The 15,219-nt window shown below is 35.6% G+C and overlaps 1 protein-coding gene across 4 annotated transcripts in view; it reads left to right on the top strand.

Annotated features, from left to right (window-relative positions):
* Positions 1-15,219, top strand: part of LOC123698730 (protein grainyhead) — a 99,837-nt gene extending 84,618 nt beyond the window's left edge. For 3 of the 4 annotated variants that reach the window (XM_045654703.1, XM_045635173.1, XM_045648997.1), the window contains 8 exons: positions 5,718-5,829; positions 8,622-8,716; positions 10,014-10,070; positions 10,944-11,042; positions 11,190-11,524; positions 11,608-11,809; positions 12,355-12,419; positions 12,753-15,219. In XM_045654703.1, coding sequence (XP_045510659.1) covers positions 5,718-5,829; positions 8,622-8,716; positions 10,014-10,070; positions 10,944-11,042; positions 11,190-11,524; positions 11,608-11,809; positions 12,355-12,419; positions 12,753-12,894 — 1,107 coding nt within the window. In that variant the 3' untranslated portion in view covers positions 12,895-15,219. The remainder of the gene's footprint in view (positions 1-5,717; positions 5,830-8,621; positions 8,717-10,013; positions 10,071-10,943; positions 11,043-11,189; positions 11,525-11,607; positions 11,810-12,354; positions 12,420-12,752) is intronic. The other variant, XM_045655417.1, reaches the window with a different exon arrangement.

Here is a 15,219-nt window from a genome sequence, read left to right as displayed (position 1 = left end):
ATATGAGCCATACTGGATATTTCTCACAATACGCACTCACGTGGAATTAAAAATGTATTTGGCATACCTAAAAAAATATCGTTGCAAACGAAGAGAATAAATAAGTTCGAAAATTTGCATCCACGTCGCGATGATGCCAATCATTTCGGTAATCAATCACGTGTTGAGATGACTCAATTTACCTTGCACCCTCTTTGCTTATTGCCCCGCTTCTACTACCTTGAGACATTAATGATGATAAAACGCAATATTATTCAAACTTTTCGTAACGGTATTTTTTCTTAGACTTAACCAAATAAATTTGTATTTATTAAACGTAGATTTAAGCATACACAATGACATGATCACATGCAGACAGCTGCCAACGTAGAAGCTATATCAATTTTTTTCTTATTGAAATGGAAGTAAAACATAAACATATTATTAAATATTATGTCGAGTTCTAATTAACAGCATGTGGTAGTAAATACGAAATCAGTAAAAAATAAAACGTATTATTCCATACAAAGTCTTCATATGTTATAATATAGTTTTTCACTCCTTTTTTAGAACTGAGTTATATGATTTTGTTATTATATTTTTTGCGAATGTAATCCAAAGCCACGAAATTTCTGGAAACGTCATCTTGTCAAGAAAGATGAATGAAATTGCAATTACCAGCTTCCAGGTGAAGGTTTTTTGTTTTAGTGCAGGTAATGCGCTCTACCATTACTTATGCCAATTTGGAGGTCCGAATTATGAAAGAATAAATTTTGGTAATGTTTTATCTTTAATAAACTTTTTAAGGTATAATAAAGAAAGTGAGTACCTAAGTTATGTAGTTTCGCATGAAATAAAGAAGTTCACACTTCGGGGTTTTCGTTGCATCATATTATCAAAGCAAAGTGCAACAAGCAGTAAGCAGACGCATCGCTTGACAGAGCGTGAATTTTCCACGTTCGATTTCAGGTTCGCATAATACTACTCGATAACTATTACTTTCGAAACATTACGTACTATTCGGTAATAATCACGTAACAACTGAAGTTAGTAAAAGCATAATTAAAATAATAGTAACGCTCGGGTTTACCTCAATCAATTATAAGAATTCTAATCTAATCTTTTTAAGCAGTGTGGTCATACATTTACGTAGACTTTCACTCAGTTTTAATTCCTTCATTGAGTGACAGTTAAGCTGGACACAAATGGCATTACGTAAGGCAAAGTTCGTCATTGTTTCAATATTGGAACTGTCACAGCGCGCGCGTATTTAGCGTCAATCCTTGATAGCATCGGCGGCAGGCAGGCAGCTGTGATCGGCGGCATTAGGTGCTCTTAAGATATCTGTATGCAACTAAGAACTAAGCCTTTATTGTAGTTATTCCGCTGAGATCTGAATCATAATACTTTAACTGTCTCATTTCACATTCCAATATTTACGAGACAAACGTTTATATAGTTTCATTGAAAGAATAAATAAGTAAAAAATAAGTAAATGTTAATTAGTAAGTCTATGAGATAAAGTCTATACATTAGTATCTTGCAAAAGCTACTGAATACGCGTGATTGAAAGCCTGGTAGAGACGTGGTAAGCTGTATCGCGCCACGTTTAGAGCCCTGCACTTTACGATCTGACATTTCCTTTCGACATTTAAGCAGATTAGTGTTACACGCGACTTGGGATGTTAATCTGACGCTCGACGGATCGCAGGATTTGCTCCGATTCAAACGAGATTTAGCGGTAAATGACTGTTTCTGATAATGCAATCGCACGTACGCATGTAATACAAACTTACATAAGAACTAAGAAGTTTTAATTATTTTATATTTTCATGTAAATTTACTCATAGTGTGTCATATGTATAGGCATATTGCAGCTTATATCCAACATTAAATTGTCACACATTTAAATATGTATCAGTACATTGATCATCTAATATATCATTGAAATTGTATCCTGTAAGATATAACGGAATAAAAGTAGTCTGATATATATCACTTGGTTTAAAATAAATACCGACACGTATACCGTAGGCAACTGCACAGCAGTTACACCCACAGTTCCGCTCAGAATTTATGTCGAAACCGGCATTCAATGCAGAGAACATTTGCAGCAAATAACCTAGGCGTTAAAACAACTAGCACAAACAACTGGCGCACTTAACAAACAGACGTATCCGTATCAGATATAGCGTATCGAGAAGGCAGGACATTACTTTTGCTCTATCGATAAAGCTCAACGGTGAGCGAAATAGTTTTGCTACGCAGTGAACATAAATAATTGTCATAAAGTAGATAGGGTCTGATGGATGGGCGCTCCGCAACTAACGAGGAAGCAGGCCAGACGCACAAAAAGCGCGCAAACTCGAGCAGAGACGGCGATTTACGCTTCTCTACATAATGCTATTAGTATTACTCAACCACTTGAATTTGCACGCGTTGTTTACATGAGCTCGCCGATAAGCATATGATGCGAACTCACATAACGCGGTTACGCCGCTTTTCGTTACGCGCTACTTGTATTGCCCATGAAACCGTAACGGAAGATATACAAATATCGATTATAAACTAATTAAAACATCTGGACAGTAAAAGTCACACATACCTACATAATAGGTACTTAGCGCATATTCTAGTTAACATTTTGGTGAATAAATTCTTTTCTCAACGAGTCTGATGTAAAAGTTTTAAATGTGCCCTTCTGGTATCAATTAAGATTAGCGCACCGTTGCATAAGCCTGATGTAAAATAAGTATGTGTAACAAATAGTTTTTTATTTAAATAATGTGACGAAATGATTTGAAGTGGTTGTCAGAATGTTACCGATAGAGGTACGAGAGAATTGGGCGTATGTGACATGCGCGGGCGCGAGAGAAAGCGTGCTTGATCAGATAACTGAGATTGTCAACCGAACTCGGGCTCCTGAAATCGGGTCGAGTGTCGATATACTCGATTAATTAATTGACGTTCCGGAAAGCAAAGATAACTGGTCCGAGAAGGCAAACCTATTGTGAAATGCGTTGTTGTATTTAAAACAAAAAGTAATAAATGTAACAGCAATATGAGTTCTTGGAGAAAAATCCTTAATTTTAAGTATAGGAACTTTGGTTTTATTAACCGTCTCTATCTGACATCAAATATAGATAATGTTAGCAACTCTGACTATCATATTAATCTCAGACATATTATGTTTAAATATTTCTCTAATAAAATGACCTTATCTTAAATTAATTATATCCTATTTCATTCAACATTTCAATATTTTATTGGAAAAAAAATACTCATAAACTTGGAAATCAATTATTGAGATAGTTCGGGAAAAAAATAATAAATAAGTAATTTTTTAAACATTGAGTCATAATTAGGTGCATTACGTATTTAGGTAGTACTCACTCCACGCCATATTTTATGCTCATGTAAATTTTATATAATACTAGCTTCCGCCCGCGACTCCGTCCGCGCGGATGTCGGTCTTCGCGTGGATGGTTTATATTTTCTCCATTTTGAGTAACTCTGAAAATGATATCTTATAAATATCTATTGGACCCAAATACGGCTAGGCCTATAATAATACGCAACGTGTGTTCGCGGTTCTACAGAACAACGTCTATGGATAAAACTGAAAAATTAAGATTATTTTTTTTTCTACGTATTTTTCCAGGATAAAAAGTATCCTATTTTACGCCCAGGATAATAAGGTATAATTATACCAAGTTTCATCGAAATCGAACCGGTAGTTTTCACGTGATGTCTTCACATACAGACAGACAGACAGACAGACAGACAGACAGACAGACAGACAAAAATTTTTTTAATCACATATTTGGGTTTGGTATCGATCCAGTAACACCCCCTGCTATTTCTTTTTTTAATATTTTCAATGTACAGAATTGACCCTTCTACAGATTTATTATAATATGTATGTATAGAAGATATTTTTTTTCTTCAAAATATTGTGATTCAGTTTTAATAAATAATAGAAATTGACTTTAATTTGGCTAAAAGTTTTTAATTACAAGATAAATTGAAAAAAATGTACCAAAATATTAATAGATTAAAAAAAAATAATTTATTATATATTCGGCATGAGTCTCTACTTATAGGTTATATCCTAATATTATTCACATAATATCTGATATGCATTATAATATTTTAACTGTGATCGTTTTTAAGAAGCTGAATTTATTTATTCACTTATGGAATTTATAAATAAATACTTGTTGAAATAGCACATAAGTTTCTTTTACGATCGTTAATAGTGTTTCGGAGACAATGTATCTTTGTCAAACATTGCCTACTCTACTCGTATTATTCAATATCAATTGGGGCTTTAAAATAGATAGTAAATCACGAAAACAGCAGCCACTAGCAATAGACAGCCTCTAAATTAGTTTATTTATGTTTATGGATCATTAATATAAACGTAACTTAAGCCATATTGTTTTCAGTGGAAATCTAATAGTTCCATTAAACTATACAAACACTACATAAACGCCATAAAACATATAATGTTTAACGTGGCTGTATTTTGATTATGATTATTGATATACCCATTAGAACACATTTACAGTTATACATGCATTATGTATTTCGAAAAATACTTATGTCTCAGTGGAATTCTCATAAAACAGTAAATGTTTATATTTATTACATTGATGTGACGGTGAGGTAGAGGTGGAGTGCACCGTTATCATTTTATACATGGGCTATCTATTAGTATGCGTGGTTCCGTTCAGTTTACGCTTTGGCCGATCTGTGGAGAAAGCCCGTGTCCTGCTTATAGAAACGTAAACGTTTTGCCGACACAAATTACTCATAAATTCATTGATTCACGAGTTAACGCCGTGTTTATAGCCGTTGCGAACGCTGTAACCGTGGACTTTGCGGTACTTAATTGACCTCTAGATGTAAAATAAACATAGCTATTTCTTTATCAGTCATAATATACGACATTTAATTTGTACAGTACCTATGCGTCAACACAGCTGCATATAAAACTAGAAGCTATATACCTCTAGAGGCTTTTCAAGAGAGAGAGTATTTAGTAGGTAATTAATGACTTGTAATTAAATCAACAAGTAGGTAGTCTTTCTGTTCCTGAATTGTTTAAGCTTATATTCGAACTATTTTTTTAATACATATTTAAATTGAGAAGGCAAATGTTTGTCATCCGTTTAACCTAACGAAGAGGAATATACATGCGCAAGTTGAGAGATGTGCAGTTCCATCAATCAGTCTCGAAGGGGCTTTCTCGTCGTTAGCCCTATAAGGCCGGTCTGGCACCACGCCTGGCGCGAGCCACTTCTTTTTCCCTTCGTTTTCTAACGTGTCTATAGAAATCGTTCGAACAACATATTTCACGTACCATAGCATTAAACAGAAATGGCTGAAAATTCAAAGTAAATCTTGGCGCATCTTACTTATTTCACAAAAATATTCAACATTAACATGTACAACATAACTACGTAATAGCAGACGCTTAAAGTAATAACTGAGAATGTGCCACGGTAATCGAGGTCCGTTTAACAAAGAATATAGGTACAGAATACAAACGTGCATACCTAAGATTATTTATTTGGACAACATTATAATTAAAAACTTATTTATTAAAGGTTTCTTAACCTAATTAAATCACGGAAACGTATTAACAAAAATATTAACGTCGGGAAGTTAACTTTACTTATCTACAAACGTCGCATAATATGTTTTATATAATTTAATTATGTGTGTTGTTACAGAGTGTGGTTATGCTTATGTTCCGAGAAGAGAAATCCCCTGAAGATGAGATCAAGGCGTGGCAGTTTTGGCATGGAAGACAACACTCGGTGAAACAAAGAATATTAGACGCTGGTAAGTAGATATCTATTTGCGATCGTAGAATAACTTTTTCAAATAAAAATAGATTTACATAAAGCGGTAGTGCGCATGAGTATCGCTTTTTTTTAAGTGTATTTTCAACACAAAAGCATGGTTAATCGAGCTCGAGGCGACACATAAACATGGCGCGGTCGGCGGTTGCGTGCGGCGGCGGCGCGGGCGCTCGCTCGGCACGCAGGACCTAATTACCGTGCTGCAGGCAGATAGCCGCAAAGATGCACCCGCACACCCCGCTACCCACCATTATATGTCGTTAGGACATTTGCATAAATAACGCGCACATCAACCGCGGCCCACACCGAACGATGGACCTATCAATCCTCCAACTAAAAATAAATTCCCGGCGCCACAATTAGCCCTTCCTCCCCTCATTCGTAGCTCGAGATTACGTTTTCTCATAACGAGGCATTTTACATTAACTTAATTAGAGATAAAGTAGAATGTAGCTTTAATTTACGGAGATGAAGCTAAATAAAACGATATAATAGAGATATACCTACATACTGAGTAACAGGAAATCATAAAAATTCGTGAGAAATCTCCATCTCGCTATCGTCGTCGAAACACCTGTTGGGAATACCACGTTTAAAATTTGGAGTCAGTTCCTTTGATTACTTCTGAACAAGCTGTTCATAGAAATAAAATTGATGGTATGATATCTGCGGTCTTGTCGAAAATGTGAAACGAAGGTATAACAAGCCTACAATATAGTCGCGCGCGGACATAATTACTGCGATGATATCGGCGAGCGTTCATTAGCATGTTAATTGCGCGAAGAACCTCCACCCGCGCGCTTTATTTTGCTGTTTGTATGAAAACAGTTTAGTAAAATAATGTAAAAATAATGTGCTTATTAATTATTGTCGTCGTCGTAAGATAAAATACTTAAAGTATATTAAATTTTTATACCTATCTCTTATATTTCTCTATATTCTTAAAATTGCTATGCCGAGCCAAATCGATAGGATTGCGTCATCTTTGGAATGCTTACTTATTAATAGTTAAGTCGTTTGGAGTAAACAGCGCTGATATATGACACTTTATACAATCTAATATTACTGAAGCAAGGCTTAGAGCATTCGTAATGAGTGACGCCGTGGCTACAAACAGTGCCTATAAATTTAATCTCAAGGAAAATAAAAACATGGAAGCCATTAATTTGCGCGGCGGGCCAAGTTTAATGTCAAGGTTTAGAGTTTTATCTCGATGTTAGTCGAGATTTGTTTTTTTACGTTCATATTATTTAGAATGTCTTAGAATTATTAAGTTAAATCAAAGCGAGGGCAAGTCAACTTATGTTTTACATAAGGGACCGAACATACCGAGCGAAGTCGTGTCATCATATTCATTAGTAGACGAATGCAAAACACAAATGCGTGTTAGTTATAGATGCATGATAAATGCAAAATGAACTTTAGAGTAGCCTCAAGGGCGACACCGGACACCTGTGCGCGGGCGTGTGAAAGTGCCTACCTACGGAGAGGCACGAGAGGAGAGGGAGGGAGGGACGCAACGCACTGCGCCTCTACACAATAACTTCTCCGATTACGTTCGCGTTTGAGTCTTCTTATATCGCGTGTCGACCGGCAGTTCAACGCAAAGCGGCTTCTTGGCTTCGCCTTCTTTGTTTTATGAAGTTTTAGCATTAGTCATGTCTCACTGATTTTTGATTAACTCATCCCATTTCCTTTGTTTCGCAAAGTAGATACCTATTTTAACTTCGATACGCATTCTAATTTAAAATTAAGTATTAAAGGTCGCTGGCCAATGATAGATATACCTAGTTGCACGTTCATTAGTTAAAATGCAAACATTGACGCGTAAACACTAGATTAATTTACCATTAGATCGAATCTGATAAATGTAATTTCATTCCTTATATCGAACTAACAGACGTTAAAGTTTGTGCGAAACTAAATTGCATTATTTAAATGCAAACTGTAGGTAACAATTATGTTAAACACGTGCGAGTAGGTGTGAATTTGCGCAGTGACATTTACACGTAAAGTAAGAGATAGTTAGACAATATGGTGCGTGAGGGCGGGCGGCGGAGATCGTAAACACGTCAGCGGGGCGCGCGCCTGCCGCCCGCACAGATTGCACACAGCCCGATAGCGGCCCACGCGCCACCGGGCGGCGGGCCACGCTGCGGCCTGCGACGCGCGACTATTACTCAGTTACGACCACCGCCTGTCTACTAATGCACTTCCAATACTCTAAATGCAATTTACATCTTAAAATAATACATTACAAGCTTACAAAACCACCTACGATTAAAACTTGTTGTACCCTATTTATTTATGCATTACCCTAAGTGTTCGCTATTTATTTCTTTCGTTATTGATATCTCTGAGAACCTACTCGAGTCTTCAGCTCAGATCATACATGAATATTTTATAGCCGATTAAATGAAAACAATATTGAGAAATAAAAACACATTTAGTTACCTACTATCCGATAAACGGGCATTGATATGCTAATTTATTAGGGAAAAAATATAACCATTATAAAACCTACGTTTTTAACATATCCACTTAATATAAAGTTTGAGCATGCTCCTTATACTACTTTAAGATTAGGTAAAACTAAAATGAAAACAGTAATCGCCGGCAAATTGATCTTTTCACGTGATTATTCACGCCCAGCAAATAAATTTCCGTCGTCGATGACGTATTGTGCGTTGATATCTTAATCGAAATCTCTACAACCATTACTGCACAGTTAGCTGAAGACATGATTTATGAAGTTTTATCGTTTTGTTGCAGACACAAAGAACAGCATCGGTCTAGCGGGCTGCATAGAGGAGGTCGCCCACAATGCCATCGCCGTCTATTGGAATCCCCTTGAAAGCGCCGCAAAAGTAAGCTTATTCCCAAGTATAAAATAGAAAATCTTAATTTGCTTCTATACTAAACGATAAAACAACTATATAAAAGTATCTATAATATGTATTTTAATTTAATCATCGATATAAACTCTGTATTTGTTGTTTTTCTTTCGTGGCAAACAAAATAAAACGCATAATATTATTAATGCAAAAATATGTGCATGCTTAGCCCATACTTGCATAAAGTTATGCATTACATTTATTCTTGAGCTTCATCGAAACTCAAGCCACGTTTTTAATTACAAAATTGAAGAATAATTAAATAAAATCCTGAAACCATATACCTAGGGGTCGACGGCAAATGAAGCAAAAAGCAATAGAGGCAGAACTTGTACGGCTCAAATGCAATTTTAATTGCAAAAAATACAATGTTCACAGACGTTTTATGGTTATTATCGCAATTTTGCATTATTCAATGTTAAAAGTTTTTTGGTTTTATGAATTACGAAAAACTATCTCGTTCACGTACCTATCTGCGTGTTACTTTATTGAACATTTTAAATGTAAAAACTGAATATTGAATATATTTCTATATCCTATGACCTATGTCATTAAATTTGCATTTATTAATGACTGTTCTATTCATATAAATCTATTAATTGTATCTTTGTTAATATTGAGTCTTAGAAATGCAAAGTAATATCTTTAGAAATACTTGTACACAAATTAAATACACTACTTAAATATGTATTCTAAAGAAGGAATAAAATTATGAATAGGTCAACGTATGAAAAAAATGATGCATGTATCTCGTAAGGTCAATTATGTAGTCGTAAAACTCTAAAATTGGAATTGGTTATGCCCGACCACATTATTTAGTCGCGGATAATCGGTTATCGATATCCATAATTATTTAGCATTGCTCAGTAATACCATAGCGGATGCGAGTAGTTTGCGACAGATAATATGTGTTCTGACAGTGATCGGTGGCAGTGTCGGCGACGAGTAAAAACGCGTAAGGGTCATTTGCATAGACCGCGGTAATGAGTGTGCATCAAGCCACGACGCCGCCCCCCGCAGCTCGCTGCAGAAAAACCTACTACATACTTATATTGGATTTTTTAATACACTTCATTTAAATCTCTTCACATATCTTTTTGTAGTTCGCCCTTTGTACGTCAATATGAAGTATTTATTATAAAAAGAGAGCTTAGCATGCTTTGTTCCTTAATAAAATTGTTGAATGATCATCTTTCTACATTCATTTCTATTTCAATAATGATACCTATATATTTGGTTTTAGTACAAATGGAATAATTTTTCGTTTCAGATAAATATTGCCGTACAGTGTTTGAGTACGGATTTCAGCAGTCAAAAAGGTGTTAAGGTAAGTGATTTCCTTATATTTCTAAACGATATAATAATATATAGTACAATAGATATTTCTATTTATTCGAGGCTTAAAATACTTTGTTTTTTTAATGGTAGGGCAATTAGTAATGGGTAAATTCATAACTACGCTACCTCGGTTCGATAACGTGGGAAGTTGTTAAACGTAACCCTAAGTTTATCATTATATTTAAAATAAGGTTTTAATACAGTAAAAATTTAATTAAGCTTAACACATTAAATACGCGACACATGAAATACGACAACATGAAGGCATGAGGTCGCTAACCGCGTTGTCGCCGGAGACGCCCCGATAAGCACAGCAATCTACAAACGCATTAAATGTGTATAGTGTATCTATACTATAGCGTATATCACCTCCGCATTCAATTAATAATACATAGATATAACAATCTACGTATAAATATATTACAAAGAGGATCGAGTATTCCGCTCTAAGTTTGTCTATCATACTAAAATAACTCTACATAGATCGCCATCAATTTAAATATTATCTCTTCAAAGAACGGTGACGCTCCGTAGATGACCTCGAACCGAAGTAATTAAACTTTTAACACGATTCGACTCAGACACGTGCATAATATTTTCATTATAATATGTAGATTCACTACAATTATCCCTTATGGATATAAGTACTATAACCGTTTTGTAAAGACGCAGGAATAGATTTCTAGCGTGAAATATCTTGTGTAATTTGCTTACATTGTAGTCAATTTAACACGATTGATGGTTCCAAATGGATAGAGAAAGGCGTGGAGAATTGCAATCTCGCTTAGCATGCCAAACTTCATTTATAAATCAAAAGCAAATACGCTTATAATTATCTAAATATTACGTCTTTATTTTACAGGGTTTGCCACTTCACATTCAGATTGACACTTTTGAAGACCCAAGAGACACGCAAGTTTATCACAGGGGCTACTGTCAAATTAAGGTGTTCTGTGACAAGGTAATGTTTCGAGTAAAACTATACTTACTACTTAATTATTAAAGGAAATGCAAAAACACGTTGCATCATCATTTAATAATTGATCATCATCTAATCATCATTTATCATCATCATCATCATCATCTAATCATCATTTAATAATTATAGGGCGCTGAAAGAAAAACAAGAGATGAAGAAAGAAGAGCAGCAAAAAGGAAAATGTCAGCAACAAATAGAAAGAAGCTTGATGAAATATACCACCCAGTTACGGAACGAAGCGAATTTTATTCAATGGCGGATTTAACCAAACCACCAGTACTGTTCAGTCCAGCTGAGGATATCGATAAACTGGCTGGAATGGACATTCAGGGTTTTTATGGACATGATGAAGCCGCTCTTGCTGAAGCTCATCTTAAGGGCGCGTCCCCCTTCCTATTGCACGCTGCAAAGCCTCAGGCACCAGCTCTTAAATTCCACAACCACTTCCCACCAGATGCACCTGCGTGAGTGTTCGATTATTAAACTATTAAATATATGATTTTATATTCATTAAAACAAATAACTAATAAATGTTTTTTCATAAAAGGTATCGGTCTGACGTCGGTGGACTGTCGCCATATAGCGATCGTAAGGATTCCTTAGAACTTGAAGGGGTATTGGGCAAAAGAGCGCGCACCTCCACGCCGCCTCTCAGCGAACGCGTGATGCTGTATGTACGCCAGGACACGGACGACGTCTACACGCCTCTGCACGTGGTCCCACCTACGACACAGGGTCTTCTGCACGCTGTAAGTAAACTCGAACCCTTTACTCTCATTGAACTTGATACGTCACATTGACAATAGTAAATAAATCAAAGTTACGTATCAAGGACGCCGCGGATGCGGTGAGCACGTAAATAACCTTGGTGATGTCAGCTAACCGCAGAACACGAGCGAGCGAGAGATCGTTCTCTCGGTTTCTCGTTGTATCGATATTCGTTTATGAAGGAGACTTCAGACTTATAATAACGTAAACGAAAATAATCGAGACGCTTCGTCCGCGCCGCGGGCGGCGGCCCCGCGCGGGCCTCCGCCCGTGGCGCTGCTGTAACCGATGTGGCGCTTCATAACCCCGTCTAATACACTCGACCATCATAACTGCATGTTGTAATTAACACCCGCGCTCGGCGGCTGCTCCGACTCGGCACTGCGGTGCTCCCGCGCGACTCACTCTCTGTCCTTGTAAAACCACTAGACCGGTTACCGATCCAACGATCGATTCGAAAGACGAGACGTCTCGGTTCACAGACACAGGCCCAATGTAATCGTTTTTATTTTCTGCTCATTTTCAGATTGAGAATAAGTACAAAATTTCAAGTTCGGCAATTAATAATCTTTATCGAAAGAACAAGAAAGGGTAAGTGGTTTTCATTGGCATCTCAAAGTACATTTTGTGAAAACGGCCGCCTCGCGTAATACGGTTTCGCTTGTCTAGAGGGCGCGCCACTAACTTCACATTGCTTTTTTTCTTAAACCTACAAAGACCCCGTTTACGCTTTGTAATAAATTAAAATACCCGACTACTCCAAAACAAAACAGGTTATTTTGCAGTTTCCTCATATTAATCAATAAAATTATTAATCATCATGCATATTTAATTTAAAATCCGAGATAATTAATATTTACTGATCAACACTTTAAGATTACACATATAAAATGACGTGATATTAACATTTGTATTTAATTATAGGATTACGGCCAAAATTGACGATGAAATGCTGGCGTACTATTGTAACGAGGATTTGTTCCTGCTGGAGGTGCGGCCGGCGGGGTCCAGCGAGGATGAGCCTCTTTACGATATCACATTCGTGGAGCTGCCTTTAGAGCACTAGTTTTTGACCAATCATCGCCCTTCACCTCTACCAAGTGATGACGAGAACGATCCCATTGCTTCGTTCTTGTGAACGTTCGCCAGGTTTAAGTGCTCATAGTCTCACAAATTGTTTGTGGCGAACTCAAAATGTACTTTTTACATTCCAAGTTTTTCACTCACTATTAAGAATAAGGTTGTCTCAAGAAGTCGTCGATCTCAGATTGAATTTTACTTTTAAGAGGTTCATCACCATAACACTCATCTTAATGAACGAATGTCACAAATAATGGTTGAACGTTTTGTACCCCGGGAGAAGCGGGACTGCCTTGTATATATCTATTAGTGCCTTATGAAATTACACAGAAATAATGGTGATGGCTTAAACATTTTATATAAATATCACGGATGTAAGTGACTAAAAATGTTCATCAATATGATGTTGTTGAGAAATTATAATAAATTGCTGTTGAAGTTTAAACGTGTGTGCCATTCATCTGTTATCATTCTAGATTTATGTAGTTATCGTTTCAACAGGTACCTTTTTATCTTGCCATGATGATAAAGTAAGAAATTCTTGTCACAAAAGTTTTTGTAGATATATCAAAGTCTACAAATTGTAAAATGCATAAAGTATCTTTGTCATATTAATTATGTTTAATCTTTTAATATAAGTGAGTTAAGTCAAATTAAATGCCATCCACTTTTTTAAGATTTATGAGATAAGTTTGCTTTATAAGCTCGCTCAATTCATGCACTTAGGTAAAGTATAGTGTTAGAATTAGTTCGAACACAAATTGTTTCCGTGTTAAAGGCGCTGTGACTAATACATATTCATTAATTTTTAAAATAAACTCTACGGCTATTTTATTACAATAATAATGACATAGTATCTAATTACAGAGTGATTAACATGAAGGTGTGATTTATTCAAAATAATTACAAAAATACCTGAATTCCGAATCCTAATTAAAAATTAAAAGGGTACTGATTAATAAAATAGTAAATGGAATCAATAAAACGAATTATAATTTTAAATGAGTCTTAGCCGCCATTTTGCATAATTTACAATGCTTATGTAGTAGTCATTTATATGTGGTCACAAGTCGTCCATCAGAACAGAATTAACATTTTCATCGACGGGAGTGGTTTGTGTACAATTTACTTAGAGTTATATATCATATTATTATATACATAATAGTTTTCTGTCTTTAGTAAACTCTCGGGCCATGACAATATTATTAAAAGTCTATTTTTGTATGAATCTCATTTACTAAAGCTAAACTTATTGTTAATCATCTTATTTAAAAATAATATACCACAATATATTTGTTGCTCTGTATGTCACAAAATTCTATATTAAGTTTTGTCCACCGATTTACTATCCAAAATTCAGAACCAGGTTCTGTTTGTTTGAAACATTGGTCGCAGACAAAGTCGCCCAAGATGTAATTTTAAGTGAAGTGCCTAGTGCGGACGGTTCGACTAACTGCCATATTATGACATAGTTTATAGTACTTAATGATTTAGTTTAGTATTTTATACTTAATTGTTTTATTGTCACACGTGTTGCAGGTAGAAAATCGAATTATAATTAAGATTATGCTATTTACGTATTTCTGAGAAATTTTATTGTGATGCGCTGCGATAGCGTTGTGACTGTTTTCGTCCTGCGCCTCATCGATATCTTCCATATCATTTATTATAATAATATAATCTTATCACTCGTTAATGACTAACCACTATGTTTATAATGTTTAAATCTCTCTATAAATTTTATAATTTTATGCATCGCATTGCTCAAAGTCTGCATTTACCTTATACGCGGGGCGGACTCTAACATTATTATATTATACCTACTTATACGTATCGATGTAATATTTATTTATGTACTTATTATTATAAATTGTGCAGCTTTAATGTTTTAACTTACAATGATGTTAGATCGTGATTCTGAATCTCGTCATAAGTCACAAACGTCAGTAGCAATAAAGTACGTAAATCAGTTGTAGTAGGTAGTTAAATGGGCGTGTCCTCGCGGCGTCGCAGCCTGCGCCGCTCGATGTCGTTGTGCAATGATTATGTTTATCGGAGTCGTCTATCATTTGTTCAAGCTCGCGCGCACTCAAACAGACCCAGCTTTTAACTGAGAATTTATAAAACGCGGAACATTTTCAAACAGCCTTGAACTTTTTTTTAAGACAATGTCATAATTCATCATAATGTTAGCTTTGTTTGAGTTGCTCGAGCTTATATTTTTTGCTGCGTCCACAACGTTGTTCACGAGCGATTCTAAAAATCCTTTTTTTAATTTTTCAATCATAAATATATTTCAAGACAAGTATTA

Source organism: Colias croceus, chromosome 1, assembly GCF_905220415.1.
Source record: "Colias croceus chromosome 1, ilColCroc2.1".
NCBI classification, from domain to species: Eukaryota; Metazoa; Arthropoda; class Insecta; order Lepidoptera; family Pieridae; genus Colias; species Colias croceus.
Note: the sequence above shows the minus strand (reverse complement) of the source record. Positions and strands in the feature narration are given on the sequence as shown.